General features: G+C 43.4%; 2 protein-coding genes across 5 annotated transcripts; both read right to left on the bottom strand.

Moving 5' to 3' along the window:
• Positions 1-2,037: 2,037 nt before the first annotated feature.
• On the bottom strand, positions 2,038-11,418 carry senp6a (SUMO specific peptidase 6a). Of its 2 annotated transcripts, none has more exons than XM_045720755.1 (16): positions 11,142-11,418; positions 9,157-9,407; positions 7,782-7,919; positions 7,577-7,610; positions 7,082-7,285; positions 6,678-6,862; positions 6,352-6,512; positions 6,061-6,177; positions 5,761-5,883; positions 5,477-5,569; positions 4,629-4,999; positions 4,359-4,450; positions 4,173-4,261; positions 3,912-3,980; positions 3,601-3,751; positions 2,038-3,182 (listed from the first exon to the last, which is right to left on the bottom strand). In XM_045720755.1, exons 1-16 carry the CDS (start codon positions 11,308-11,310, stop codon positions 2,949-2,951), a joined length of 2,481 nt encoding a protein of 826 aa, XP_045576711.1. In that variant the 5' UTR covers positions 11,311-11,418; the 3' UTR covers positions 2,038-2,948. The 2 variants fall into 2 exon arrangements, with proteins under 2 accessions (XP_045576711.1, XP_045576712.1); XM_045720756.1 differs by having other exon boundaries at positions 7,082-7,270.
• A 3-nt stretch (positions 11,419-11,421) lies between these two features.
• LOC123743467 (sentrin-specific protease 6) lies at positions 11,422-24,757 on the bottom strand. 3 transcript variants are annotated; one of them, XM_045720757.1, is made up of 9 exons: positions 24,348-24,757; positions 21,592-21,685; positions 21,063-21,129; positions 20,338-20,453; positions 20,043-20,198; positions 19,719-19,739; positions 19,139-19,218; positions 12,183-12,282; positions 11,422-11,591 (listed from the first exon to the last, which is right to left on the bottom strand). In XM_045720757.1, the coding sequence occupies exons 1-9, from the start codon at positions 24,373-24,375 to the stop codon at positions 11,573-11,575; spliced, it is 681 nt and encodes a 226-aa protein (XP_045576713.1). In that variant the 5' UTR covers positions 24,376-24,757; the 3' UTR covers positions 11,422-11,572. The 3 variants fall into 3 exon arrangements, with proteins under 3 accessions (XP_045576713.1, XP_045576715.1, XP_045576714.1); XM_045720759.1 differs by lacking the exon at positions 21,592-21,685 and having other exon boundaries at positions 24,348-24,753; XM_045720758.1 differs by lacking the exon at positions 19,719-19,739 and having other exon boundaries at positions 24,348-24,743.
• Positions 24,758-25,693: the final 936 nt, after the last annotated feature.

Below are 25,693 nucleotides of genomic sequence, written 5' to 3'. Positions count from 1 at the left end.
TCTCACATCATTTGCTCACATTGTATATAGTCTTATTTTTTTCTACTGCATCATTGATTGTATGTTGTTTTACTCCATGTGTAACTCTGTGTTTTTGTATGTTGTCGAACTGCTTTGCTTCATCTTGGCCAGGTCGCAATTGTAAATGAGAACTTGTTCTCAACTTGCCTACCTGGTTAAATAAAGGTGAAATAAAATAAAAAATAAAAAACTTGATTTGATATATTTGGGATATAAGATATGGAGGGGAAAGCACACATATATTACACTCCACACCTGGTGAGGTGAGCTAGTTCATGGCCACCTTGCATGATGTGCATAAGAAATGCAAATCCAGGTTGTGCTGGAGGAAATGTGGTTTGTTTGTCTATTCACCATCCCACTAGGGACAGCCCTCATGAAAAACAAGGCTAGCTGTGCAAACAGCATTATGGCCTATACACCATGGAAACTATGGTGACTGGCAGAATAGGTCTGGATGCACTTGACATTTCAGAGGGACAATAGATACTGTCCGTCACATTGCAGAGGACAGTGCAAGGATGCATTGATCCTACTTAAGCTTCTAAAATATTTACACAACATTGTCTGTGACCATAACCGCAGTAAAGACTTAAAAGGCAGGTAAGGCAGCTCCAGGTTATTCACTCCTTGTCTGCATCCCAAATATAGTGCACTACTTTTGACCAGAGTACTATGGGCCCTAGTCAAATGTAGTCCATTATATAGGTGCCCTGGTTGGAAGTGATGCACTATAAAGGGAATAGTGTGCCATTTGTTAGGTAACATCGGTTTCTAAGGACCTGTTGGGAGGGAGGGTCGGAATGAATGCAAAGCTTCTATGAACTCAAAATGCTACACACGGAGAGGAAAGCCTCACGCTGCTATTTTAACATACTTGTTCTTCACATACAGTATATTTAAGATCATTGTGATAACTGAAAAAAATAGATACAATTATTTTTAAGACCATAAATAAAGCCTATGAAAATGCAGTTAACTGCCAAAATAAAGGAAACACTTGAGTAAACGAGGGATACAAAGTATATTGAAAGCAGGTGCTTCCACATAGGTGTGGTTCCCAAGTTCATTGTGTAATTAAAACATCCCATCATGCTTAGGGTCAAGTATAAAAATGCCAAGTTGCCCATTATTTTGGCTACCATGGCTAGAAGATATCTCATTGACCTTGTCTCAGTCATCAGGCCCAGTTTTTTAAGTTATTCATCTGGATTTCGCCTATTGGATGGGATAAAATACATAGAAATAGAATGAATAGAACGGACAAACCATTGACTTGAATGGGGACTCTTGTTCTGTTCATTCCATTTAATACTATCCGATAGGTGGAATCCAGATAGATATCTTTTAAAAACTGGGATCGGGTCTCAACCAAATTGAACACTTATGGGAGATTCTGGACCAGCGCCTGAGACAGTGGTTTCCACCACCATCAACGAAACACCAAATGATGGAATTTCGCGTGGAAGAATGCTGTTGCATCTCTCAGTTTCACACTTGTAGAATTTATGCCAAGGCGCATTAAAGCCATTCTGGGTGCACTGGCGGCTCAACGCCCTATTTAGACACCATGTTGGTGTTTCCTTTATTTTGGCAGTTACCTGTAAACAAAACTTTTTGAGCTAGGGTAATAGAAAATAAAATATTTTGAGCAAAGGAAGATCAACTAACTGTATAATCGCTGTATTAATGACAAGACCCAATCATCCCTAGATAATGATGGATAATAGCAGTCATTTGTTCAAACAATAGAGGACATCTAGATGATCACCTTTTCATCCCATCAACGCCGGGCGACCAGATGATGAAACCGGGCACAAATGCACTTCTACCACAACAGAGATATTGAATATGGGATGACATCTCATGGAATTACATGAACTCTATTACAGTGACAGTGTCCCAAATATTTTACTAAAGAAAGGTGCAACTCATGTTTTATGCAGAGGAAAACCAACAGCAACTGAGGGAAGAACGCTGACAAACAGTATGTTATAAAAACTAAGGCAAATTATGTGCTCTTGCATCTCTGTGTTTAATGCTCAAGATCCATCCACTCACATAAAGAGACTTAAAAAGGTTCAATGCAGCCGTTTTTATCTCAATATCAAATCATATCTGGGAAACAAGTAAGTACCTTACTGTGATCATCTTCAATTAAAAATGGTCAAAATGCAACAAATAGCTTCTTAGCAAAGATCAATTTCTCAGGCAAGAATTTAGCTAAGACTATCTGGGAGGGGTCGGAGTGGGGAGGGAAAAACGGAAAACTGGCTGTGATGTCTTCATCCCATCAAACAGCTATTACACTAAAAGGGCATTATCATACATTTTCACAGTATTATTCCAACCTCCTAGTGTGGAAAAATATGAGAAACACAGGGAAATCATGTTTTTGACTGCACTGGGCCTTTAACAAGCACTGGCTAAGCAATTCATGGGAGGTACTGGGATTTTGAAAATGATACTTTCTTCCAGACCGGTATGGCTATAAATGCTGCAAGTTCTCTACACAACTCATTCAGATGCATAAAAAATATGATACAAGAGCAGAACAGTATATTCTGCACCCAAAAAAAGAACATCTATGAAGAAAACAGATATGGATGATGAGCATCCATGTATAGTGCGCCATCAAAAACAGTAAATCTCAAAGGCAGCAAAAACATCCAGCATATGTACATGTTTTATTCAATACAAATGTAAAATGTTTTGTTTTGTTGTAAATGGAAGGAATAGGACAGTTAGGAAATAATGGGGGGGGGTAATCCAGCAGCATATAATCAGGCCTGGCCCTGGCAGCAGGAAGGCAGACGGACCGACCTCCAGGCTTGACCAGGCAGCGGGAGCCCCACCCGATAGATAGGGCCGTCATGTCAAAGTAAAAGAGAGTAGGTAGGTAGCCGTGTCAGACCAGACAATGCACCTCAGGGGCTGACAGGAAAGTTCTGAATCTGTATCTCTACACCTTCCTCTGTATCCTCTCCTGCCACCTCCTGTTCTCCAGGAGAGCCTTTGGCTGAGCCCTGGCCCGCCTCCTTCTTCTGTTGGGATTGGATCTTTCGAATGAGCTCCTTGATCTCCTCGCGTTTAGTCTTCATCCGTTGCTGCAGGAACCATTCCGCCAGGTTCACGGGGAGATGAAAGCTGGCAAGTGGACTCTGAATGGAGGGCAGAAAAACTTCATTATTATGGATTCACTCCTAAGCAATGTCCTATCTATTTTTGGAGTGTTGTAAGGTAGAAAATTAGCTTCAAAATATAGGTCTATAAAGGTCTATAAAGCCCTGGTTTAGTGCGATTGCTTTACAACAGTAGCTGGTATCCGTATTTGGGATTCACTTCTGGTTAGCAGAGTCAGCTACCAGTAGTTGTTACAGTAAATCAATTCGGTAAACATCGGCAATCTAAAAATACAACCAATAGAAAATGAAAATGGACCATTCTGGCCCCAGGTGTCTGTTATTTTATACACTGCACTGGCTTTCTCGCCGTGTGCATCCTAAAAATCGCACCCTATTCCCTATATAGTGCACTACTTTTGAACAGAGCCGCTTTGCCTTCAGCCTATGCTCTCACCTCGAAGAAGCTCTCCACATACTGCAGGATGTAGACTCCACAGTCGCTGAAGTTATCTTGCTGAGGCACACGCGGGTTGGAGCCCTTCATCTGATCCTTCCCAAAACTCCTCTGACTTCCTTTCCTCACCTCCCACTCCACCTCCAGGTACCTGCAGTTACACACGCAAGTCACATAAACAAAAACACAAAAAAAAAAAATGGCTTGGGAAGGTTTGCTTTGGTGCGCCAATGTGTGTAATACCTAGACAACGTACAAATTAGGCAAACTAAATGTACAATATACAGAACAGTACGAAAGTATTGACTTACTCTCGTAATGTTTTAACTACCGAAGATCTGGCAGGGCCACGTAACGAGTCCATGATGAGAATGCAAGGCCTGAGAAAACAAAGCAAAAAATAAATAAAAAAATACATTAAAAAAAAAATAATCACTCAGCAAATGCTGAAGCATTGTGATTCTGAGGTAAATATGAATGGACAATTACCTCAAATCACACTAGCCACAAAAGGTGTCAGGAGAGCAATATCGCCATCTACTGGCACAAGTAGAACATCCTCTCCTACTCACTGTTTACAGATGGTGGGTTTGGAGGTACACTCCGAGCTCTCAGGGGTAACCGGGTCCTCAGCAAGTGCACCATCCTCACTGCACTCATCCTAGACAAAAAGGAAAAACAACAACAACGTGACACATAACATTCATTTAACATCCTCTGGAAATGTCACCAAACAGAGAAGCAAATCCCACCGTTACCTGGCAGGAGCTTTGATCATCAGAAAAGGTATGGGTGTCATCACCATTGCCACCTCCTGATCCATAACACACACTGATTCTGTGCAGGCCATCTGCAAAACATAATTAAAAAAGGCCAGTGAATCAGATTCATTTCCCATCAGTTTCCACACAGCTTCCAAGAAATCGCAATCAAAGTTTATTTGCCATATGCGTGGGATACAACGTAGTGTATTGTACACGGTACAATGAAATGCTACTTACAAGTAGTGACGTCTGCCTGTGGCTTACCTGTGTACTGTGGCTGGGCGTTGCCCTGTCCATTCACCCTGGCTCCAGAGGTCTTGGGAGCCTCTTGGCCCCCATTGGGACAGGTGGACACCCCCTTTGGCTGCTCGTTGTGAGAGTGTCCCCCCGAGGAGGCCTCGGTGGCACTGAGGGACAGCTTCTCTGAGGGGGCCATGGGTTCCTCTCTGTCTGGGGACAGAGGCTCAAAGTGGTCTGGCTCTGGAGACAGGGGCCGGCAGTGGTCAGGGGGGCTGCCCTGGGGGGCAGCCTGTGTCGGCCCTGGTGCTGACTCCGGGGCCTGGTATAGGGGGTTGGCCACAAACTGAGGGCCCTGAAGGCCTGGGAAGCAGATCACTGCCAAGTACCAGTGGGCTCTGAAACACATACAGCAATAGGTTTGGTTAAGAGAGACAGTTAGGTCTACCATCTTTGTCTATTATTTTGTATCAGTCTGTTCACCTTCATCATTGCACTTGAGACAAGAAAACAGTCAATTAATTTCCATGTTGAAATTCGCATCTCAAATGGCAGGTAGCCTAGAGGTTAGAGTGTTGGGACAGTAACCGAAAGGTTGCTTGTTCGAATCCCGGCAAGGTGGAAAAATGTGCCATTCTGCCTGTGAGCAAGGCAGTTAACCCCCACAACAACTGCTCCCTGGGCACCGATGACATAGGTGTTGATTAAGGCAGCCCCTCGCACCGCTCTGATCCATTTGAATGCATTCAGTTGTGCAACTGACTAGGCATCCCCTTTCCCTTCCTTATATAGTCAGGCTCCGCTCAAATATAGTGCACTACGTAGGGAATAGGGTGTAATTTGGGACGCAGCCAGGGGTATTGAGCAGCACTCACGACTCGTTAATGGGAACAAAGATGAAGTCCTTCTGGAACAGGTCTACATGTCGGGTCCACGTCTTCACCCGATTGTGCTTCCTCTTCTGGATCCTGGCAAACAAGAGACATGGTTTACTGAATTGTGTCTGAAATGTGTTGCCCTTGCCTGGTCCCACATCAGTTTGTGCCGTCTTGACAACTAAAACAATGTTTGCTGTGATAATGACCAAACGAGTTGGCAAAACAGTACACATAGATCTGGGGGCTGTTGGGCCGCTCTGGGCAGAGGAGAGGAGACTCACGTTAGGTTAGTGGTGTCTGGGATGGTTCTCCTCTCTCTTTGGTTGAGCCTCTTGTAAAAGAAGGAGCTGAACACGTGACTCCTTTGTGAGTCTTCTTTTTTCAACTTCTCCAAAACTAAATATCTAAAAGGGAAGATGCACATAGAGTAACAGTTAATCCACTATCCTTGTAAAGGTTGGCAAAATTCCCAGTATACTACAAAACGCAGGCACTTTGTGTTTCGATAGAATATCAAACCTAGAATGTGACTTCAAAAAACAACAATGGGAAATACAGAACGGAACACGAAAGCCACTAACTTTAAATAAAAGTCTATGATGACGTCATTTAGGAACTCTCCATCGTTAAGGCAGTGGAGGTCTTCGTTAGTCACCGACATGCCCCCCTTGGCTGGAGGAGGTGGGTACACCATCAACCTACAACACAACCATCCAATTACCATTAGGAACAAACACTTTAGAATGATACTTAGGAGGACAGGGCACACCAAAGTGAAATGGTTTGCAACAGAAAACGAGTTTTAGCCCCTTCCCATTTCAGCCCATTTTTTTGAACATGACCCAGGTGTAGGAGATAGATAACCCTCGTACTTTACGATTGGTCCAGTGAAGGTGGGTTGGAGCTCAGCCATGTCATCGTCTTCATCATCAAAGAACGTGCTGGTCTGCTGCCGTGTGGCCATGCGTGTCCGCACTGTTGGTGGCGGTGTGTTGTTGGCTTTACCGCCATTGTTGTTGTTATTATTCTTTACCTATAAGAAAGTGATGCAACCAAAATATCATGGTCAAGGGATTGTTTAAAAAAGAGACTGTTGAAAACCTGAAGTCAAGGAAAGGCAACAGCGGCAAAATACGTATTTTGTTAGCTAGTCTCAAAAGGCTCCAAGATGATAATCTTCCACGTAGAGAAAGCCCACCTTTTCTTTTGTTGCTTTGTTGTAGTTGACCAATCTGATGTTAGCTTCATCAAACGGCAGTTTAGTGGGGAACTCGTTGAGTTTGTTGGCTCGGCCGATCTCCTGTAGAATCTCCTCTAGAATCATCTGCTCGTGCATCGACAGCCCGTTCTCAAAGATCAGCACGATGTACTTCTCGTCAGAGTCTGGGGTGAGTAGGGAGAGCAATAAGACTTGTGGACATTTTGTTGACCGTGAGGTCACAGACTTGATTTAGCAAAAAAATGTCATAGAAAGTCTTCTCCAAAACAGAGGGACAACGTTGACAAGTGTTGTAAAGAACAAACATATTCATCCATCTATTTTACAGACTACTGATGTTGCAACTGGCAAGGGTGCTTCACTTTTCAATTGGCAGTCCTCACCGTTACTGGCACAGTCGTACCACAGGCCTCCCTTGTCGCGGGTCATTTTGAGCTGGGTGCGAAGCCGCTGACATTCCTCTTGGGTGGTCTGGAAGAAGAGCACGGGTAGCTTTCTCACGCTGCACCACTCACAGCTGATAAGCCCAGACGCTTGCAGACGCACCTTCTCCAGAGAATCCACTTCAGGTCCTGGGATACAAAGCACTAGAACATCACATATTGTTAGGTTTGCAAAATTTCAGTAACGTTTCGACAACTCCCAGGTTGTCCAGAAATCCTGGTTGGAAGATTCCCTGAAACAGGAGGGAATAAGCAGGAAATTCTGAATCCTCCAACTACAATTTCTAGAGAACATGGGAATTTTGGGAAATGTATTGGAATTATGCCACCCTTCATACTGTACAAGAGTGTGCGTATAATGCATCTACAACATTTTGTCATTGGCGAGCAGAGGGAAAAAATGCGTAAGACATTTGATGTTTTTACGTCTCTCACCTTCAGTTTCAAGTTGAATGTAATCGCCCGTAAACTGAAAGACAAAGAGATGGTTGAATGATACCAACATAATGTAAGACAATTAGTAAAAATAACTTCAGCTTTGACCATATTGCTATAGGCTATTGTTTTTGGCAAGATTTTCGAAAAGCACGACTGAGTGTCTGTACAGAGAGAGAACAGAGTACAGGAGCGGAGTACTTACAATGACAGGTTTGGTCACCATCCTGCGAAGAGTCCCTACTCTCACGCTCCTACAGTCCAGGATGATGCTGTCCAGCTTGTAGGGGGAGGTCTTCTGTTTTTTCCTGGGTGTAGAGTCGTCAGGTATTTGGTTTCCAAACTGAAAAACACACAGTCAGCCTTGAAATCTGCCGCTTCGTATCATTCATTCCTCTTAGGGACCAATCATGTACAGTACTCGTCTTGCCAACAGTATCGGATTCTTCCTCAACTGGTCATTTAGATTCAGCTGCCTAATTAGTTCGAAAGCTATAAATGTCAGAAGCGGTATGTTTCTCAAAGGAAAACAATCCTGAACACACAAAAAGTAAATTAGGAGACTTAATCGTTAGTTGTTTTTGGCCATTGGGAGTGGGACTATCTTAGTGAATAAAGAAACACCCAGTAATATAATTTGCTGCCAAGCAAAACAACCCACAAAGTTACCTTGAGAGAGCAGATCAGGAACATTGAGTTCTCAAGGACATTCTGACAGGCAGGGTCAATAAATCCAGACTGAAATGTTCCAAAACAGCTCACTATCAGACTGGCTCAATGTGGCCAACCTTTGAGAGGAGAACTGCGGAAAGATCCTTGAGGGATCAACAACATTTCATTACGTATCCACACAAGTGCCATCCTATACACAGAGGCTGGTGCAGCATATAACGCGGCCGCTTGCAGCACATATACACTACCACAACATGGGTACGAATCCCAGCCCCCAACACTACTCATTTCATGCTATCCCAGTCTGAATAAAATGAGAAAAAAAAAATCCTTTAAAATACATAGAGAGTATACCAAACATTAGGAACGCCTTCCTAATATTGACTTGTCTCCCCCCCCCCCAGCCCTAAGAACAGCCTGAATTCATCGGGGCATGGACTCTACAAGGTGTCGAAAGCGTTCCACACGGATCCTGGCACATGTTGACTCCAATGACTCAAACAGTTGTGTCAAGTTGGCTGGATGTCCTTTGGGTGGTGAACCATTCTTGATACACACAGGAAATTGTTGAGCCTGAAAACCCTAGCAGCGTTGCAGTTCTTGACACAAACCGGTGCGCCTGGCACCTAATACCATACCCAGTTCAAAGGCACTTAAATCTTTTGTCTTGCCCATTCACCCTCTGAATGGCACACATACACAATCCATGTCTCAAGGCTTAGAAATCCTTCTTCAAACTTTCTACTCCCCTTCATATACACCGATTGAAGTGGATTTAACAAGTGACATCAATAAGTGATCACAACTTTCACCTGGATTCACCTGGTCATCCTGTGTCACGGAAAGTCACATTAAGGTGTCCTTAATGTTTTGGACACTCAGTGTATTTCAAAGAAGCGGACACATACCTGATCTTTCATGCGGTTCCTTTTGGGTAGTGAGATTCTGCTGTCGACATCAGAGAAGAAATCAGAGGTGATCTCCTCCTGCTCCTCTCCTGCGCTACTCTTCACTGCCGCCTCTACCCTGCCTCCTGAGGGCGCTGGCGAGGAGTGGGCCGAGTCAGCCGGCAGCGGGGAGACGCTGTCCAGCCTGTTGACGCTACCAGTGCTGCCGTCGTCTGCTTCATCCTCATCATCATCGTCACTGGACAGCACGACTGGAACACACACATTACAGACATTTCATGACTGAGAATGAGTCACTCGCTCCACCATAGTTGAATGTATTCTTTCAAGAAGAGCAGGAGATTTAGATTTTGAAAAGTGGCCTTCGTTTGCAAACTAATGTGACCTTGTGTGAGAGGTAAGATGTACAGACAGGTGCTAGTGGTTTTGAGGTGTGTGGTTTACTAGCAAGAACATTCTGTCCTGCCAGCTTAACCTCTCTTGGGTAGGGGGCAGTATTTTGACATCCGGATAAAAAGCATGCCCATAGTAAACTGCCTGCTACTCAGGCCCAGAAGGTAGGATATGCATATTATGAGTATTTGGATAGAAAACACTCTGAAGTTTCTAAAACTGTTTGAATGATGTCTGTGAGTATAACAGAACTCATATGGTAGGCAAAAACCTGAGAAGAAATCCAACCAGGAAGTGTGGAAATCTAAGGTTTGTAGTTTTTCAAGTGATTCCCTATCCAATATACAGTGTCTGTGGGGTCATTTTGCACTTCCTAAGGCTTCCACTAGATGTCAACAGTCTTTAGAATGTTGTTTCATGCTTCTACTGTGAATGGGGAGAGAATAAGAGCATGTGGAGTCAGATGACTGAGAAAATGACTTGAGCTCAATCGCGCGTGCTCCCGTGAGAGTTAGGTGTGTTCCTTTTCATTTCTGAAGACAAAGGAATCTTCCGGTTGGAATATTATGGAAGATTTATGATAAAAACATTCTAAAGATTGATTCTATACATCGTTTGACATGTTTCTATGAACTGTAATATCACTTTTTGTCTGAATTTACTGCGCGAGCACAGTGGATTTGGATTACTCGACTGAACGGCTGAACTTTAACGAACATTTATTGTGGAACTGAGATTCCTGGGAGTGCATTCCGATGAAAGTCATCAAAGGTAAGTGAATATTTATGTTATTTCTGACTTCTGTTGACTCCAAAATGGCGGGTATCTGTTTTGATGTCTGAGCGCTGTACTCAGATTATTGCAAAGTTTGCTTTCGCCGTAAAGCTTTTTTGAAATCTGACACAGCGGTTGCATTAAGGAGAAGTTTATCTTTAATTCTGTGCATAACACTTGTATCTTTTATCAAAGTTTATGATGAGTATTTCTGTAAATTGATGTGCTCAATAACCGGACGTTTTGGAGGCAAAACATTTCTGAACATTACACGCCAATGTAAAATGGGGTTTTTGGATATAAATATGAACTTTCTCGAACAAACCATACATGTATTGTGTAACATGAAGTCCTATGAGTGCCATCTGATGAAGATCATCAAAGGTTAGTGATTAATTTTAGCTGCATTTCTGTTTTTTGAGACGCCACTCCTTGCTTGGAAAATGGCTGTGTGGTTTTTCTTGTCTAGGTGCTGTCCTAACATAATCTAATGCTATGCTTTCGCCGTAAAGCCTTTTTGAAATCAGATAGTGTGGTTGGATTAACGAGAAGATTATCTTTAAAATGGTGTACAATACTTGTATGTGTGAGAAATTTGAATTATGAGATTTTTGTTGTTTTGAATTTGCCGCTCTGCTATTTCACTGGCTGTTGGCGAGGTGGGACGCTACCGTCCCACATACCCTAGAGAAGTTAAATGAAAACTTCCTGCACTACCTTACACAATGCAAAGCCATTAGGGACACCTTGACAATAACCACTGTAGAGAGATGCGAGAAGTGAGTACTTAGCAGGTCGGGATGGATCAGTAGACTTACTGGGGTCGTTGATCTTGTGTAGCTTGGCGGCCGCTGTCCTCCTGCCTTTGTTGGCGGCGACTTTCCCAGCGCAGCAGCTCCCCACTAGCCCAGCCCCCACGGGTCTCCCGTTGTGTGGCAGTAGCAGGCCGGCCCGGGTGGTAATGCGTACCGGGATGGGCGGGTTCATCACAGTGTCCACGCGCAGCGGCAGCGCCCTCAAGGTCGAGGCCGAACCGTAGAAGCTGTTCTTCCTCAGCTGTAGATTGTTGGCTCCTGGGGAGGGGTGCTGGTGGGTATGGGGGTGGGGTCGGATGGGGGGGTCTGGGCGTGGGGGACGTAGGCTGGGCTGCAGGGGGGGTGGTGGAGGTGGGGGGCCTCCAACGCCAAGGGGTTCCCACAGTGTTCACACATGGTGCTGTTGTCACTGGATTTGCTACACTTCCCGCACACTACGTTTTGATGTAGGGCCTGCAGAAAAGACATGAGACAATTTAATTTCAGCAGCAGATACGTTCACATTCAAATATTTAGATTTTCTTCTCAACACTAATCTGTCAGGGGTATCGTCTTAAAACCTGTCTGCCCTTTTGGGTTGAAATGGTCAACTAAAGTGGAACTGATAAACATGCTTCTTTCTAGTCAGGTATTTATTCATCTCTGGCTCTAGGCACGACACTAAAGGTATGACTCAGACAGGAAGGAGCAGGCTGGATGGTTTGATAGTTGACTAGCAAGGCCTGAGAGAAAGGCCCAGAGGAGAGTAGCTGCCACTCCAGCCCAGCAGGGTCAGAGTCCTCTCTGGTAGGCTGCATGGTAAACACTAAACAGTCAAATCTAGATGACCACAGAGACATGCACTTACTAAGCAGGCACAGGTCCTTTTCGACCTTCAGGGCCTGGCCTATACATAAAGCTTCTCAGAGTAGGAGTGCTGACTTAGGATCAGCCCCCCCCCCCCCCGTCCATATTAACATGTCCATTATAATGTAAAAGCAAAAACTGATCCTAGATCAGCACTCCTACTCCGAGATGACAAAGTGTATGAACTACTGCTCTTACCTCCTCGATCTGAACCTGCGAGGGAAAGCTACAACAGCCCTCCGCCGAGGCTCTCCGACTGTGCTGCTGGACACGCGTTTGATGCTCGAGTTGTCGTTGGCTAAAAAGGAAACAAAAGATAACATGTAAAGGAGAAATATGACTTCTGTCATATACAGTGTGCAGTAACAACTGGTTGAGAACCAGCCTCATCTTCAACACAAACAAAAATTGCCAGAGTGGAAACAATTGCCCCTGGGGAAAAGTTGCACACGGGTGCAGTGTTCCAATGTTCCAAGGTCACCTTGCTGCACCACATGTGATCATCACCACTCCCATATTTCGCTGTGCAGGAGTTGGCTGGCTGGGCACAGTGTGCTTTATTAGCCTGACTGCCTGTGTGTGCTGCTTTCCTCCCCATGCTCATTTGTGACCGCCAGGCTCTCTCTCCTTCCTCTCAGAGGAGCTTTGCGGGCGGATTAATCTGCGAGGCCTGCTGCAATCCCCCTCTGGCAGACACAGGCAGGAGGCTCAGCCCAGATCTGCTGCCCCGCAGACCCCACAGCCTTCACTGCCAGAGACTGAGGCTGCAAAGCCACATCCAGACACCCTCTACCACCTAGTACCAAGTCCCACATTACATCCTGATACTAGCATTTAACCGACATCTTAGTACAGTACACTTTGTCCACATATAAAACCATGCTGGGTGATTCCATGCCAGGATGGTTTGGGCATCACAGATTGTTATAGCAATTCTCACACAGAAACTTGACTGCTTGACATGCTTTTTACATTTGTATCACAAACATTTTGTAGAGAAAATCATGTTGGCTGCATGAATTGTCCACCAGGGCTGTTGCCAGAGAATTGAATGTTCATTTCTCTACCATAAGCCACCTCCACGTCGTTTTAAAGAATTTGGCAGTACGTCCAACCGGCCTCACAACGTGTAACCACGCCACCCCAGGACCTCAACATCAGTCTTCACCTGCGGGATCCTCAGAGACCAGCCACCCAGACAGCTGATGAATCTGTGGGTTTGCACAACCGAGGAATTTCTGAACTAACTGCCAGAAACCATCTCATGGGAGCTCATCTGTGTGCTAGTCGTCCTCACCAGTGTCTTGACCGGACCGCAGTTTGGCATCGTAGCCGACTTCAGTGGGCAAATGCTCACCTTCGATTGCCACAGGCACGCTGCAGAAGTGTGCTCTTCAAGGATTAATCTAGGTTTCAACTGTACCGATGGCAGATTGCGTGTATGGCATCATGTGGGCGAGCGGTTTCTAAATTTGAATGTTGTGAACAGAGTGCCCCATGGTGGCGGTTGGGTTATGATATGGGCAGGCATAAGCTACAGACAACAAACACAACTGCATTTTATCAATGGCAATTTGAATGCACAGAGATACCGTGCCGAGATCCTGGGGCCCATTGTCGTGCCATTCCTCCGCTGCCATCCCCTCATGTTTCAGCATGATAATGCATGGCCACATGTAGCAAGGATCTGTACACAATTCCTAGTAGCTGGAAACGTTCCAGTTCTTCCAATGCCAGACATGTCACCCATTGAGCATGTTTGAAATGCTCTGGATTGACGTTTACGGCAGCATGTTCCAGTTCTCGCCAATATCAATGCTGATACAGGAAAGGGCCTTCTCCAAACTGTTGCCACAAAGTTGGAAGCACAGAATTGTCTAGAATGTCATTGTATATTGTAGCATTAAGATTTCTCTTCACTGGAACTAAGGGAGCTAGCCCGACCCATGAAAAACAGCCCCAGACCATTATGCCTCCACCACCAAACTTTACAGTCGTCACTACGCAGTCGGGCAGGTAGCGAACCTCCTGGCATCCGCCAAACCCAGATTCGTCCGTCGGACTGCCAGATGGTGAAAATGCATTTCCACTGCTCCAGAGTCCAATGATGGCGAGCTTTAAACCACTCCAGCCGACACGTGGCATTGCGCGTGGTGATCTTAGGCTTGTGTGCGGCTGCTCGGCCATGGAAACCCATTTCACGAAGCTCCCGACTAAAAGTTACTGTGCGGACATTGCTTGAAGAGGTAGTTTGAAACACAGTAGTGAGTATTGCAACCGATGAAAGACGGTTTTTTTTACGCGCTGCGCCCATCAGCACTCGGTGGTCCCGTTCTGTGAGCTTGTGTGGCCTACCACTTTGCGGCTGAGGAGTTAGTGCTCCTAGACGTTTCCTCTTCACAATAACAGCACTTACAGTCGACCGGGGCAGCTCTAGTAGAGCAGAAATTTGACGAAATGACTTGTTGGAAAGGTGGCATCCTATGACGGTGCCACGTTGAAAGTCACTGAGCTCTTCAGTAAGGCCATTCTACTGCCAATGTTTGTCTATGGAGATTGCATGGTTGTGTACTTGATTTTATTTTCTTATCGGGAACGGGTGGGGCTGAAATACCGAAAATCCACTCACGTGAAGGGGTGTTCACATACTTATGTATATACGGTGCATTCGGAAAGTATTCCGACCCCTTGACTTTTTCTACATTTTGTTACATTACAGCCTTACTCTAAAATGGATTCAATAAATAAAACAATCCTTGTCTATCTACACACAATACCCAATAATGACAAAGCAAATACATTTTTTTTTATAAAGTTTTGCTAATTTATTAAAAATTAAAAACAGAAATACTAATTTACATACCGTAAATTCCAGACTATAAGCCGCAACTTTTTTCCCACGCTTTGAACCTCGCGGCTTAAACAATGACGCGGCTAATATATGGATTTTTCCCGCTTTCAAATTTGTGGGTCCTGACAGCGGGGAGCATTGTCAAAAAATCCACTATCATCAATGGGTTTCGAAAGGCTGGACTGCTGCGTGTTGAAGAGGGCTCAGCGGGGGATTTGCCTCCGGATGAAAGTGACGAGAGCGACAGTGAAAACGATCCAATATCGGATGAAGCAATTCTGAGGCTATTCAACTCCGACACCGAAGGAGATGACTTCAGTGGTTTCAGTGCACAGGAGGAGGAAGATAGTGACCAATGACTTTCTTGGTAGGCTACTGTTTACTGCTCATTTTTTGTTACAAGCCGTGTTTCGTTAAAGCCTGTGTAAAGTTAATTTGTTTCAATGTACCGGTAGGCACCTGCGGCTTAGACATGTGCGGCTTATTTATGTTTAAAATAATATCTTTATTTTTTTTATTCAGTGGGTGCGGCTTATATTCAGGTGTGCTCAATAGTCCGGAAATTACAGTAAGTATTCAGACCCTTTCCGATGAGACTCCAAATTGAGCTCAGGAGCATCCTGTTCCATTGATCATCCTTCAGATGTTTCTATAACTTGATCGGAGTCCACCTGTGGTGAATTCAATTGATTGGACATGATTTAGAAAAGGCACACACCTTGTCTATATAAGGTCCCACAATTATAAGTGCATGACAGAGCAAAAACCAAGCCATGAGGTTGAAGCAATTGTCCGTAGAGCTCCGAGACAGGATTGTGTCGAGACACAGATCTGGCGAAGGGTACAAAAACATTTCTGCAACATTGAAGGTCCCCAAGAACACAGTGGCCTCCATCATTCGAAAATTGAAAAGTTTGGAACCACCAAGACTCTTCCTGCTCTTGCTGCTCTGCCAAACTGAGAAATCGGGGGAGAAGGGCCTTGGTCAGGGAAGTGACCAAGAACCCGACGGTCACTGACAGAGCTCTAGTTCTTCTGTGGAGATGGGAGAACCTTCCAGAAGGACAACCATCTCTGCAGCACTCCACCAATCAGGCCTTTATGGTAGAGTGGGCAGATGGAAGCCACTTCTCAGTAAAAGGCACAACAGACCGCCAGGAGTTTGCCAAAAGGTACCGAAAGGGCTCTCAGACCATGAGAAACAAAATTCTCTGGTCTGATGAAACCAAGATTGAACTCTTTGGCCTGATTGACAATCATCACATCTGGAAGAAACCTGGCACCATCCCTATAGTGACGCATGGTGGTGGCAGCATCATGCTGTGGGGATGTTTTTCAGTGGCAGGGACTGGGAGACTAGTCAGGATCGAGGGAAAGAAGAACTGAGCAAAGTACAGAGAGATCCTTGATGTGAGAGCGCTCAGGACCTCAGACTGGGGCGAAGGTTCACCTTCCAACAAGACAACGACCTTAGGCACACAGCCAAGACAGTCTCTGAATGTCCTTGAGTGGCCCAGCCAGAGCTGGAACCCGATCAGACATCTCTGTAGAGACCTGAAAATAGCTGTGCAGCAACGCTCCCCATCAAACCTGACAGCACTTGAGAGGATCTGCAGAAAAGAATGGGAGAAACTCCCCAAATACAGGTGTGCCAAGCTTGTAATGTCATACCCAAGAAGACTCGCTGCCAAAGATGCTTCAACAAAGTACTGAGTAAAGGGTCTGAATACTTATGTAAATGTGATATTTCATGACATTTTTTTATACATTAGCAAAAATGTCTAAACCCGTTTTTGCCTTGTCATTATAGGGTTTTCTGTGTAGATTGAGGGAAAAAAACAAATTTGATCAATTTTAGAATAAGGCTGCATCGTAACAAAATGTGGAAAATGTCAAGGGGTCTGAATACACTATATCTGTGACTAACAGATGCGTATCTGTATCCCAAGTCATCCATAGATTAGGGCCTAATCAATTTATTTAAAAACTGACCAATTTCCTTATATGAACTGTAACTCAGTAAAATCATAGAAATTGTCTATTTTTGTTCAGTGTCGCTACTTAATTGTTTGAAACCTGAACGTTTTACTACATATTATGGAGACATGTTTTATCTTGCTTCAATGTAGCCTTGGCAAATTCCGACCATATCTGTGGAGGCAATTATTTCATAAAGACTTCCATATGCCATTGAAACCAGTAGTCTATTGTTTTATAAAGACTTCAATATGCCATTGAAACCAGTAGTCTATTGTTTTATAAAGACTTCCATATGTCATTGAAACCAGTAGCCTATTGTTTTATACAGACTTCCATATGTCATTGAAACCAGTAGTCTATTGTTTTATAAAGACTTCCATATGTCATTGAAACAAGTAGCCTATTGTTTTATACAGACTTCCATATGTCATTGAAACCAGTAGTCTATTGTTTTATAAAGACTTCCATATGTCATTGAAACCAGTAGTCTATTGTTTTATAAAGACTTCCATATGTCATTGAAACCAGTAGCCTATTGTTTTATAAAGACTTCCATATGTCATTGAAACCAGTAGTCTATTGTTTTATAAAGACTTCCATATGTCATTGAAACAAGTAGCCTATTTCTCTCATGTTCTATTGGTTTTCCACTTTCTTTCATTGTCCAATAGCCAAATGCACATCCGCGCGTAGCCTACTGCTGCGCTGAAAAAGTTAAGAAATTATAGTTTATCGACATTTTAAGCTAAATGTTCTGATTGATATCTTGCAGATTCATTGCTTCAACTTTTTTTGTTTGTTAATGTAGCCTAGGCTTACTGGTTAGACGAATTTGGGATCTACCGTCCCATAGCCTGTTTGGGCTATTTGTTTCTCGACAAGCTGACCAATAGAATAGGTAGACGTTTCTACAAATGGGGGATAGTAGATTGGCATAGGCTCATATGCAGCATATCCACAAGGCTAGGGGAAGCTAAGCCATCCCTTAGTAAACTGAATTAAATTGGCAAAATTATATAGCCTAATTAGCCTACACCTGTCGATACATAAATAAATACCATACTTCAAAAGATAAAGCAAGATTTGGCCACAGAGGATCATTAGCTTCTCCTAGCCGTAAGAAAATGACACCTTGTGGATTTTTTTTTAAATCGCATTGCCTACAGTCGGGAGGAAAGGCGACCCGCGCAATTTTGGCAGCGTGCACTGCAAATACCAAATAGATGATTGTTGAGTTGTGACTGTCAGTGAAAAGTACAGACGCCCATCCAGGCATATCACAATACTTCTACATTCAATCACAAGAAAACATAGCCATTTGCTTTCCAAACTATTGCTGTAAAGAGATGAATGAAAAGACTACTCTGCCTTTTAGTTGAGCGAACAACAGGCCTATAGCCTATCAAATTGGAACCAGCGGAGAGCAACAGCCATATCCCTGGTGCGCACTGCACATATTCACTCTATCATTGTTGGGTCAGTGCCACTTAAAAGTTTGTTTTTGGATAATAATTTCCTCCTCCAGTTCAGACGGACGTCATATTCTAGTTGTGTATCCCCTTCTCATAGGCCTATTATATGGACAGGAAATGTTTTGACTGTTTGTCAGTGTTAAGAGTAGGCTACCCTGTAATTTGTTATATTTCACAAGATTCTGCTAATGTCTCCGGTCATATAAAGTGCAGCAGAATCGCAAGAAATGTGTTTCACGTGCAAAGAAAGAAGAAACGTACCCGATATTGCCTATAGCCCAGGCCTCTACGCTATACGCGCTCAGCCATGCATTGAACTGTCTTTTTTCTTTTTTTGCGAACAGCGATCCGAGTTATATTATCAGACTAAATTTTGATTCTCCAATCTACTCAACAAATTACGAATAGTGGGCTATCTTACATAAGTCTGCAAATGCGATGATGCATGGAATGCTTTATTATAAAAGGTGCATTTTTACGGTGAAATGTTCTTCTCCAAACTTCAAACTCGCGTGCCGCCTATACATAGGCTAGCGATTTTGCTACTCGTTTTGTGGTCTGGGGAAAATGTAAATGTGCACAGTTCCTCTAACATCCTCAAAGTGCACGGCAAGGACACGTCATTTCATCCTCGACTTGCATATTCTGGGAAGATTATTTACCATAATCTAAGATGTGACTTCTGTCATTCTGAGAACGGTGATTGGACACCCGAATCAGGTTACGCACCCAATGCACATGGGTCCGGTACAGTTCTCAAATGTCCGGTAAATTGAAATGCTGCCGGTCAAATGTCCGGCGCCACATTTTCATGACGGAAACCCTGAAATACAGTGAATGTGTCGTCTTACCTGGGCTCTCTGGACAGGTGAGAATGATGCTCTCTACTTCTACTGGTTGGATCTGCTGCTGGGTGGTGCTGTACTCTTTCCTGAGGGAAGAAAAATGGCACAGTTTGGTCAGAAGCACAGCCATCTAGATATGTCTAAATATATGGCTCTGGTTAGAAGCACAGCCATTTAAAACAAATACTTTTTTTGTCAACAGCCATAAATGAGGTAAACAACTCAAATCCGCAGTGGATCATTGGAGATAAGAAAAATATGCAATATGAAGGGTAGGAGGGCTAATGAAGCTATTTCACAATGGAGTAAGGCTATGATGAAACACATGACATGGGATATTCCATGCAAACAGACTTCAGTCAGTGCCCTACAGATCCAGACCAAAGGTGGGTGGATGCACGTTGAGCAGGGTATTAAGTTAGCTAAAGAGTACAAACGCACGTGGTCACAGGCACTACTGCTTTGACTACAGCATGACATGAAATGCAATGTTAGAACAGGACAAAGAGATCAGACCGTTCAGCTCACTACGAGTGGTTGCAGCACAAAGCGTGGCTGAGAAAATCCACTGGGTTCAATGTCTTACCTTTCCTTTAAGTCAAGGTTGCTTAAGAAAGGAAAATGGAGAGAGTAAGTCTCGTCTACCAATACAATCAAGTCTAACACAATAATTGTGGTGATCCATGATTAAATGGGCTGTACCTCCAACTTGATGGCAATTAGCCAAACGGAATTGATCAAACCCTTACATAAAAAGGGAGAGTAACATGTTCTCTCTTCGATCGACTAGAGATCCAGCCCTACCTGGCAACTTGGGAGAAATCAAGCGTTCTGACATACAAAACCACAGAGTCGCTTTCAATGCTTTGTTATGCAGTATGACTAGTGTGACTTCAGTGAGGGCTCATACCTTTGGACAGGTTTCCTCATTGCAGCAGGAACATGGTGGGTGTGCTGAAAGTGTCTCCCCTGTAGAACGACCCCTTGAGGCGGTGTTGGGCTGCCGATTAAATAGTCTGTTCTGTTCGGCATTGGTGACGTCGTTGCTACCGGGTATGGGATTTCACTAGAGAGGAAAGCAGAGAAACAACATCTGCCGGGTTTCACTGAACACAGGTCGAATTTGTTCATTATGATATTTGCCTTTGTCATCAAAACGTTCCAACTTGGACAGGAGAGATACTAGCAACAATGATGTGCCATACCTTAGCCTCTTGCCAGTTCCTAGTTTGTTTAGAGCCCTTATGTGATTATTTGCATTTGGCCTGTTTTCGTATGTTTTCAGGGGATCCGCAGAAGAGAAGTGCCTAAGAGCGGGGGACTGGTGGAGAGAGAGACAACAAAGAAGAGAATTACCAAAGAGGATCTGATTACATAAAGTATGTTGCAGTGCATTTCTGCTGAGAGCATACTGTATATGCCTGAGTGATGCTGCATTAAACACTGATAAAGTTATGGCAAAAACAGCACTGAGCTGATGTTCTTGTTCACTGTTCAGTTGAGACAAGAGAAACAGGTTTGGAATATTTAGTAATAATACCCCAAAATAATATCACATTCACAATAAATGTCATCGGATTAAATGTTCTGTGTATTCTAATAGTTAAGTTAGCATCAAAATGTCAAAACATGAACTTTTCACCAGCACAAAACATTTTACTGGTACAAAGCTGGAGTCCTCTGGATGGCTTTGCCATACAAGATTTGACAGAGCGAGAGAGAAAGAAAAAGAAAGGAGAGAAAGAATGAATTAGACAGAAAAGAATAAGGACATATAAAAAGGGAGAGAGATGAGACAGAACGGCAGAGGGCACCAACAGGACAGAGCAGAAAGCCTGTAGCCTGCTGCGAGCAACAATGCCATAAATGTGAGTAACGCGGAGGGGTGCAAGATAAGGCTTTCCTTAGTGAGGGAGGTAGCCTACAGTACCTTCTGCCCCTCTGGGGAGGAGTGCTGCTGTCCATCCATCTCCTTCGTGGTCACCACCGATGTGCAGCTTAGGAGAAAAGAAGCGAAAAAGGGGTGGTTAGATAATGCCTTGGTTTTATGTCCACTTAGACCAAACCATCGGATAAACATATTGGGTACATCCTTAAGTTACTGGATTACATCAATTATTGAATTACAAAAATGATGTCATATGTAACTGCATGATTCTGTGATACATGTAGTTTTACAGTAACATCACTGTCAGTTTGTATCCCTAGTGTAAAACACTTCTACAGTCTACACACTTCTATTACAACACAGACTCTGCATGCAGACAGTGCGTGTGCATGTGGCCATATCTGTATATTAAGCTGGTGGCAAGGCAGGCTCTCAGGTGGGAATACTAATAAACAGAACAAAAAGAATCTTGGGGTCTGTCAGTTTGGTGGATACGGCGGGTGGCAGGGTGAAATTGATGCAATGCAGCGATGCTGAGTGCTGAAATGAGGTCCGGAGGAGAAATGCTTACTCATGTCTCCTCTCCTCTTCACTGCCTTCAGAAAGAGAAAAGCTCCAGTTCTGCTTGTACCCTCCATCTCGCCTGGCCTCTGATCTATCCAGAGCTTGAATATAATAAACCACAACTTGCATGAGTTCAGTTACACGACAGGTAAATGAGGGCATCAGTTGAAATGATCATGTGTACTTCAAGGAGTTGCACTAATCATTTCAACACTGCTTGTATTAGCACCATATGCATAATTCAAATCAACAAAGAGAACTTCGATTCATGAGTAATCCTAAAACTAGATAATGAATCTGATGTTAAGATGAAGCCAAATTACCTCAACCTAAAGTCAAGTCAACAAAGAAATAACTGAATACCCCTTTTATGTTCTTTGATGAATGAAGCTTAAATCAGGTCTGCGATAAAACTGTAAGCAGAGGAGACACATCGGCAGCTGACAACAGAGCAGGTGTTTGCCAAGGAGCAACTCCCCCTCTCTGTGGACGACAAGACTCATTTCCTATGGTGACTCTCATCATAAATGTGTAACAGGCTTAGAGGCGTAGCACCGTGCTGCTCGAAAATGAGACACGGTGGAGTCGTAATATCTCATGACAATCACAATAGCTGGTTTAGAGACGACAAAAACAGTTTTTGGATGGCGGTATTTCACAAAGTTATTTGCATGATGCTTTGAGTAGGTGTGTTTTGTGCAATCACATAACTGTAGGCCTCTCCATATCAATGTCTGAGGAAACCATTTCAAGGAAGCACTTAAAATGTTTTCCAATAAATACTATGTGGCACAGCAGCAGGGTACGCAGTGAAGCTGGGGATGTGGCAGTTGGCCAAAGGGTCTATATTTTGCTGTCAAAAACTCTTGTCACTGTAAGTGTTTAGGCTAACAGTTAGAAATGCATCTACACCGGCTCTTAGTACACCAACTGTAGCCTAGATAATTAGGTCATGGCTTGACCACTGAGCACGTTCCATTTTCACCCGACTAGCAATGATTTGATTTCCTAACACTGTAGGCTATCCTTACATTGTTATGAAATCAAGGCTTCCACCCTACATGCGTTAGCCCACCTTCTTCATAACACCATCAGCAGTCTAAATGAATGAGGCTGGTCAGTCATAGATGGGCACAGCAGTTGAAGGATCGCTTTGAGTCTGGCTCGGTGGTTCAAACCCATGGCTCAATGACACAGTCACTGCAGCTTTGTTCCCTTCTCAACACTGTGGGCACTGTTGCCAGACAGACTGCCGCAAGACAGGCCAAACCAGTCTATGCTAGGTACAGCAAGATATTTCCCACTTAGCTGACCCACTGTAGGCACTTACAGTTATTTATAATTGAAAAAGATTGTCATGTGTTTTTAGAGTTTTCTAGAATTACATTTAGCCTCCCTTTAGAATCTGTCAGATTAATGTCTCAATGTACTGACCCTTCTCACAGGATGTGGTCTATAAAGCTAGTAATTTAGTATAGAAATAACTAATAAACAAAGTTATTCCAGGGGTTGCCTTTATCAATATGCCTTTGGGTTGCATACTGTCCTCACTAACTACGTCCTTGCTCCATAGTCTGTGGCACAGGCAATTAATAACTTAGGCCTATTACTTAATTGGTCATGACTATGAGTGTTAACAGCAAAATATATTAGGTGTTGGTCTTGTTAAGAGTTATTAAGAGTTATGTGCAGATGATATACCTTAGCTATACCTATATCCTCAACTCCCCCACCCCCAACACACTGAATTTGGAGACACCACATTCCACACTGGCATGGTGCTTACAGAAGTGTTCCCTTCCTTGTTTTTGAGCTAGTTAGCACTTTGATATAAGCATGCATATTATAAAGCATATGGTTTGTCCTTCTTGGGTTGCTGGCTATTTACATGAACACCATCAGACTAGCTACTTTGTTATGCGCTGTCTGAAATTGAAACTGACAACCCTTCTCTGAGCTTTAAGACCTTGAAAAGCAGAAATAATGTATTGTTTATAACTAACGTTAGCTTGATTGCTAACCAACAAATAACGTTAGGTTGATCCACTGTTAAATATTTTCAAATGAAAAACAAAAAGGACATAAAAGTATAGCTGACATGAAGGCCTGTCAACAATTATGTCTAGGTAGCTAACGTTAGCCAGCTAGGCCTTGCTGTCTGACTGTTCAATCTTAACCATTATCTACAGTACATTCAGTACCTACGTCCACAAGTAAGTTACAACTTTACCCCATGGCACAGCAAGCTATAATTTATATAAACATATTACTCCTGTAAAATACTGCGTAAACTTATGTCAGTAAAACCGTGTCCCATTTCCTACGACATTTGAGGCTAGCTAGCTTAGCTAGTAGGTAGTCGGATAGCTTCTGGCTAGCTAGTCAGACATACACGGGCAAGTTAGCTAGCTAGCTTAGTAGCTAGCATAACTATAGACGGCGTTCAGTAACGCAACGTGACACTGACAATTCCATTTTAATCGTGCCTATTAGGTCGTTTTGTTTCTGAAATGTCCATTCACGACGAACAATGTAGCTACAGATGTAAGTTATGTGAATAAATGTAGCTAGCTAGTTCTGCACGGAATAGCTAACTTTAGCTCGCTAGCTAGTTGCTAGCGCTCTCCGAACATGATTGAAACCAAAATTTGAGGCACGCGCGCTGGGATCCGACGTCTCATTTAGAGACCTGGGAATGCGATCGCTAACAAACATTGCCGCCTTGCCTTTACAATTAGCTAGGTAAAATAAGTCTCACTTTACCTTCAAAAAAGCTTATGTTGTGTGCCATGTTTATTCCATGTTCTCTTTCTTTTTCAGATGGTGTTTGCTGCTCACCAGCGACCCAATCTCGCAGAGGGCTCGCGAGTTGGCTTTTGTGGTTCTACGCACAACGCAGAATGTGTCGATTACTTTTTCAGCCAACAAACAGTTCGTTCCCAAATGTACCGTGATGGTCTCAGAATAATTGTGCTAGCTCTACACACGTTGTGCCCATTCGATTGTTACAAAGTACCTAGCTAGTTGTAAATGGGGAAACATTGTTTGGTAGCTAGAATAATTTGCTAGAAAAGCCCAACGTTATTGATTTGCCTATTACTCAGAGGTGTTAGGTAAAACATTGTCAAAATAATACATGTGGGTCTACTTCTGCACCTCTGCTGCTGTTGCCTTATTGTGGTTTTATTCGGCCTGTGAAGGGCTGGCTAAACAACTGCAAGTAAATTGAACCACGGTTACAATCATCTACCATGATAAGCTGCCTGTGACTAATTCATGCTTGAAAATAAGTGCTTATGTGCGAAGTGACAAAATATGTGATGTATTGACGAAGACAAGAAAAAATCTATCTTCCCATCCCTACTATTCAGCAGTGTTCGCATAACTGATTTCATTCAGAAATACCACATCCCTAAATTCCCATTCCCAAACCACAGAGAACTGCTAGGTGGCGACAACTCTCTAGTAGAAGCTGAGCCATCTCTGAGTACAACACCCTCTCATGTCACATAGCCGACTCACTTCTCAGTGCTGTATTGTTGCTCTGAATGAAATCATTATACCCCAGAATAAATGAGCTGCTGTACAAATATATGTAATAACTTTCCATTTCATAAAAAAAAGTATGCATTTATCTTAAATAATCCGATACAAATCTGTAAAATGTGTGGTGTGTAGTGGCATGCCCTCAAATGCCTCCTGATTGTTGTAATTGGATGCAGCCATTTCTCCAATGCATAGGCCTACTACTTCATATACTCCCACTGTAAAGACCCAAGGTCAAGTAGCCTATTCATTGTCTCCACTGAAACTCCATTATGGTAAAGCCAGTGGCATGAAAATATAATTAAATATTCATAGCCTAACAGCCTGTACCATTGACGTGTGATATTAACTGAAAGGGTCCTATGTTCCCTATAATACAAAACAGATGAGGGCTTTCATACATAAGGCTAAATAGACCAATGTAAGGGGGGGGGGGTGTCTCCGTATTTAATGCACAAATCTCAGCTAATGTGTTATTACTGAAGCTCCACTACTACTAACTGATGATTAATGATTTCCTGAAACAAATTTTGTGTGTTGCAAAATCTAACTCGACTGCTCTA

The sequence above is a fragment of the Salmo salar genome, chromosome ssa06 (assembly GCF_905237065.1).
Source record: "Salmo salar chromosome ssa06, Ssal_v3.1, whole genome shotgun sequence".
In the NCBI taxonomy this organism is placed as follows: domain Eukaryota; kingdom Metazoa; phylum Chordata; class Actinopteri; order Salmoniformes; family Salmonidae; genus Salmo; species Salmo salar.
This window is presented reverse-complemented; position numbering and strand designations above follow the sequence as displayed.